The 6,000-nt window shown below is 42.5% G+C and overlaps 1 protein-coding gene across 2 annotated transcripts in view; it reads right to left on the bottom strand.

Moving 5' to 3' along the window:
• Positions 1–5,123, bottom strand: part of TBC1D22B (TBC1 domain family member 22B) — a 64,212-nt gene extending 59,089 nt beyond the window's left edge. The window contains exon 1 of one of the 2 annotated variants that reach the window (XM_057699686.1): positions 4,876–5,123. Coding sequence is in view for 1 of the 2 variants with exons in the window: in XM_057699685.1 (XP_057555668.1) it covers positions 4,876–4,931 (56 nt within the window). In the remaining variant the exon portion in view is untranslated. The remainder of the gene's footprint in view (positions 1–4,875) is intronic. The other variant, XM_057699685.1, reaches the window with a different exon arrangement.
• Positions 5,124–6,000: the final 877 nt, after the last annotated feature.

Genomic DNA, 6,000 nt, shown 5'->3' on the forward strand with positions numbered 1-6,000 from the left:
TCCAAACTTCTCATTTCATAGATAAGGAAACTGAGCATGGAATAGTTAAGTACATTGTCTGAAAATGTGGCTTTTCCTGATAGGACACCACAATCTTACCTGACCACCTAAGCCAGAAACCTGAAGGTGACATCTCTTTGGCACCTCCTTCTCCCTTACTCCCCACACCCAATGATTTACCAAGTCCTGTAGATATTCCCAAATTCGTCCTTTATTGCCACTGCCCTAGTCCAAGCCCTCATGGCCTCTTCCTCTACTAACTGCAGTAGCCTCCTAACTACAGCTGACTTGAACAACAGGGGTTAGGGGCACCAACTCCACTCACGGCAGGGAGACCAATTAGGAAGGTACAGCAGTGGTCCAGGCAAGAGAGGACTCAGTTTGTTTCTGGTAGTAGGGGTAGAAGTGGTGGGAACAGCTCACATTCAGGATATATTCTGACAAGCCAACACAGGACTTGCTAATGAATTGGATGTGGCAGAAAGAGAAAGAGAAGAATGAAAGACATTAGGATTTTTGGTCTGAGGAACTTGGTGTATGGTGGGACCATTAAGTGAGATGGACAGAATAGATTCACAGGAGCTTAAAAAAATTGTTCTCTATCCATATGGCAAAAGCATCCAGCACTAGAAATCAGGTTTCTTTCAATCTAATTCAGGGCTATCTTTCTCAGTGGTTCTCAAAGTGCAGCTCCCAGATTAGCAGCAGCGGTATCCTTTGGGAACTTCTTTAAAGCCCAACTTCTCAGGTTCCATCTCAGACCTACTGAATCAGAAACTCTGTAAGTGGGGCCTGGCAATCTGTTTTAACAAGCCCTCCAGGTGACTTGTTAAAGTTTGAGAACCATTGCTCAAAACCATACTCCTCATTGCTAATGAAACCCTGACAGTCACAGTGACCCTGTATTAGGCTTCTTTGTGCCTCCATAAACCCTCTGCCTAATTAACAAAAGGTGGTATTTTTTCCACCCAGGACTCACTGGGGGCTCCAGACACATCACTGATCAAAGTTTTTCAATTCCATTTTCAGAAACTAGAGCAAGTAGGAGAAACAAATAAAAACAGGAGCTACTATAATCACAACTATCATTTTCATAATGGTTAATATTAGTAAGTACCTTCTATGTACTTTCTATGCATTACCTCATTTAATCCTCATGACAGCCTTATAAGCCTCATAACAGACTATAAGGTAGATAGCCTGTCCCCATTTTACAGATGAAGAAACTAAGGCACAAAGAGGTTAAGTAACTTGCCCAAGGTCACACAGAAAGTGGCAGAGCTGGGATTTGAAACCAGGCAGTCAGTTTCCAGAGCTTGTATTCTTTTTTGTTTTTTCTCCTTTTTTGGAGATATAATTGACATACAACCTTGTATAAGTTTAAGGTGTACATTCTGTTAGTTTGGTTCAATACATTTATAGTCGTCCTCCGAAGTTTGATCCACAGTTGGTTGAATCTGCGATGGATGTGGAACCCACGGATATGGAGGACCAACTGTACCATTTCATAGAAAGGACTTGAGCATCTGCGGATTTTGGCATCTGAGGGGATCCTGGAACCAACCCCCACAGACACTGAGGGGTGACTGTACTGCAATATGATTACCACTGTCGCATTGGCTAACACCTCTATCATGTCACATAATTATCATTTCTTCTTTGTGGTGTGAACAATTAAGATCTAGTCTCTTAGCAACTTTTAAGTTTATAATACAGTGTTGTTGACTATAATCACTATGCTGTCCATTAACTCTCCAGAACTTATTTATCTACTAGTTTCAAGTTTCCAGAGCCTGTATTCTTAACCACATGGTACATACTGCCTCCTGTCTTCTGAGGCATCTGCACAAGGACCATTTGATGTATTAAGTACATGGGGCTCTTATGAATAACTGAGAGAACCTAAAAAGATGTTTAATTCCATCGAATTACCATATGACCCAGCAATTCCACTCCTACATATACTCAAAAGAATAGAAAACATACTTTCACACAAAACCCTGCACCTGAATCTCATAGCATTATTTATAATAGTCAAAAAGTGGAAACAACCCTAATGTCCATCAACTAATGAATGGATAAACAAAATGAGGTACATTCATATAAGGGATATTATTTAGCCATAAAAGGAATGAATTACTGATATACGCCACAATATGAATGAGCCTTGAAAACATTACACTTAATAAAAGAAATCAGTCACAAAAGGGCTCATATCACATTATTCCTTTCATATGAAATGTTCAGAATAGGTAAATCCGTAGAAACAGAAAGATTAGTGGTTGCCAGGGGCCGGGGGGGAGGGAGGGATGCAGAGTGACTACTAATGGCTATGAGGTTTCTTTGTGGGGTGATGAAAATGTTCTGAAATTAGTGGTGATGGTTGCACAAAACCATTTATACTCTAGATGAATACACCAACTACCACTGACTTACACACTTTAAAAGGGTGAATTTTTATGATATGTGAATTATCTCAATAAAGTTATTTTACAAAAGGATGTTTAATTCATTTTGAACTTGAGGCTATTTTACTACATAAAATTCCTATTTGTTGTAATTAAGGTTGCTGGATCATGATCAAAGAAACTGAAAGTAATCTGCCATCGTTTTGAATTTTTACCTTTTAATTTGCAAAGAATAAACTAGTTTCACTTCTAGGTTGCCATGGACCTAGACACAGTTATCTGTGTCATTTCCCAAACTGAAGAAAGTTTTTCTTCAGTGTGACTAAAAGAGTACAAATTCAAAAGTTCTGTTCTTGAGAAAATGTCCTAACATTTTCCTTAAATCAAAGCACTTTCTACCTAAAAGAACTTTAGTTTTCTTCCATAATCAGGGGCTCCAGGGACTTCTCTGCTAAAGGCATTCAGCTGAACAATCTCTCTCTTCAACAAGCAAGGTACTAAAAACTATTACGGATTGTGGCAACATTTTATGTCTTAAGATAAACAATGAAAATAAATATCTAGTACTGGAGTAAGGATCACAGAAACATTCTTTTAAATGTTTACTTTCTCTAATAATAACAGTAATACTAATAACTAGTATTTATTGAGCAACTATAATGTGCTAAATAAACACTGCCCTAGGTTCTTTACAAATAGGATGCTTAACTCAGTCCTCACAGGAATCTTGAAGAAAGTATTTTTATCCTCATATCACAGATAAGGAAAGTGAGGCCTGAAGAGATTAAGTAAATCGTTTGTCCTTAATCACAAAGATAACAGTACCATAATAATCCAAGTCTTTCAGAACTCAAATATTCTCTCTTCTATCCCTCTATATTCCTCTTCAGAATGAAAAAGGAAGCCAGAAAATTGAAGAAACTGAAAAGATTCCTCTTCCTATCTCACAAAAGTAATGCTCTGCAAAAAAGATGACTGTTTCTACAATCCAAAAGAGGAAATACAGAGAACAAAACTTGTTAATAACGACCGGCAGACAGTAGGCGCAAAAGACTATGCCATGTCCCACATCTCAAACACTGCTTCCTGATTTCCAGTTTTCCCATAGATTCTGATTATAACCTTCGGGTGTCAAAATTGAATGATCTCACCATGGAAAACCCCAGAGCTCAGAGAACAGCAGTTAGAGAGACTGGAGAGCTCCCTAGACCAGGAAGGAAGAGGGTCAGTTGGCAGGAAGTGGTGCCTATCTAAAAACACAGAAGTCTTTAGCATTAATATTAACACTGTGATTCCACAGCACTTTAATCTGAAGGTATTTCAGCACTGCATTCCCCTTGTATTACTAAAAGCTGTTTCCCATGTGTCTAACAGGATCCTAAATAAAACAAGACTGCTAGATAGCAACCACCAACCCTCATTTCTCTCTTGCTATTAAAAAAAAAAAAAAAAAAAAGCCACAGGTTTAAAGGATTATCCCTGAATCAATCAATTAGGAAGGGTAGCAGGTGGGAAACAACCAAACATGAATTTCACTATTAAGTAGACTGTGGCTGTCAGAAATCTTAAATTTAAGATGGAAACATATACTTCTCCTTTTACTCCTCAGGGCTACCCCCAAATTGAAACTATAAACCAACACTAGACTGATGAATGTACAATTGCTAAGAGATTCAACACATACCAAAAAGGGGGTGGTGGTGGGAGTGGACAGTAACTTAGAAAGTCTGTTCTCCAACTAAACAACTTTAGAATTTAAGAATTTAATGCATTTGCACAAGAAGTATATTACCAGGCAGAGGCGAAGAGGTCACTTGGGGTTGAATAAATCCTTAGAAAACGCTAAAGACATAATCTCGATTCTAGGTCACCCTGTAATAATTCCTAATGGGAAAAGGCCAACTCAAGTTAAAGTAAGGTCGCGCTTAAGAATTTTCCTCTTTTCTTGTCCCCCGGCAGACGATCCCAAGCTCCCACTAGAACGTTTTTGGGTGTCCAGGAGAAAACTTCGTACGTGCAGAGCTGGGGGAGGAAGAGAAGGGGCCATCCTCGTGCACACAACCACCTGTGCGTGGTGGAGACCACCGCACCCCCCCCAAAGGAGTTCCGTTCAAAGTGAGAAGCAGCTCCGGGGATGGCCTTCCAAACCCAGGACCAACACTGACTATTCACCCAATTCCACTGGCCCCTGTGCCCGAACTCCAGCCACCTCCCGGCTGAGGACAGCCCCTCCAGAGCCCTACGCCCCCAGACCCAGATCTGCTCCCACACCCAGCCATCTCCAAAGCTCGCCGCCCGCACCTTTCCCTGACAGCTGTCCTACCGCCACTGCGCAGCCCCAGCTCCCCCCGTCCAGGTTTCCCAAACCGGCCTTATTGGGGCGCTGACGCCCCAGGCCCGCGGGATTTAGGGCTCAGGATCTGGAGGGGTTGGTCCAATTCCCCTCTTCTCAGCGTCCTGGGCTCACCTCCCCGGTAGCTTGGCGCTCCTCTTCCAAAACTGCTTGCTGTTCTCGGCGGCCATTGCTCCGGCCCGGGGAAGGCCTTGTAGGCGGGCCAGGGGGGTACCCAACGAGATGCCCCCAGGACCCCGCAATCGCAGGGCCAGCCCAGGCCGCTTCCCCGCTGCTGCTCACCCGCTCCCAGCTCCCGGGGGCGCCATCTTGGATGTGGGCACCCCCCCACCCAGCGCCGCTGCCATTGGTGGGCTGCGCAGGCCGTGGTCAGACAGACCAATCGGGAGCCGGAATCCTGCAGGCCGCTGAAGCCGAACGATGACGTCAGGGGCTGGGCACACAGGTGAACCGAGAAGGCGGAGCTTGGACGAGCCGGGAGGCGGGGCTGAAAGTTCCTTAATCCAGGCAGAAGAAGCAGGTAAAGAAAGGGACCTATGGGAAGGAGAGGGTACTGTTTTCTTTGGAGGGTAATGAGGTTCCTGAGTCTAATATTTTTTGGAAAGAGAGAGCATATATATTTATATACATAAATCTTTGACCCCAAAATAAGGGCCCATGTGTTCGTTGCAGCCCGTTTCTAACATCTCCCAAATCAATGACACTACCCTCCCCCCACCACCACCCCGTTCCGTTCAGACGCTGATATATTTTAATCTGTGGAGGAAGATCAATACTGACCCGATGGCCCAGAGTTGCTAACTGTCCAACACGTGAGTAACGGTTGGTTCATAAGAGCCTTTCTCTCCTTAGGTAATTGGTCACTATTAAAAGACTTGGACTGTGAGTGAAATTCAAATGATGAAATCTCTGTTTCAACCAGTAACTATCACTTTCTGAGTATGAGAACCCAGATGCTGACAAACTGTTAGGAAATATTCTTATTTTATCTATCCAATTCAGACTACCAAGTAACATTTCTTGAGAGGACATGGCACATCTCCAAGGCGTGAATCACAAAGATTAAGGACATACCCTCAAACATCCTTAATGTCCCTTATTAATCTATTATAAATCCTTCACCCTTGAATTTGTTTTCAACCTAGTTTTGACTCAGAATGAGATTTAATATTAGCGTTTTGAATCCTGTGAATGTTTTGTCGGTGTTTTTTGCTCTTTTTGAGTTTCTGTGGTTGTATA

The sequence above is a fragment of the Hippopotamus amphibius genome, chromosome 11, assembly GCF_030028045.1.
Source record: "Hippopotamus amphibius kiboko isolate mHipAmp2 chromosome 11, mHipAmp2.hap2, whole genome shotgun sequence".
In the NCBI taxonomy this organism is placed as follows: Eukaryota; Metazoa; Chordata; class Mammalia; order Artiodactyla; family Hippopotamidae; genus Hippopotamus; species Hippopotamus amphibius.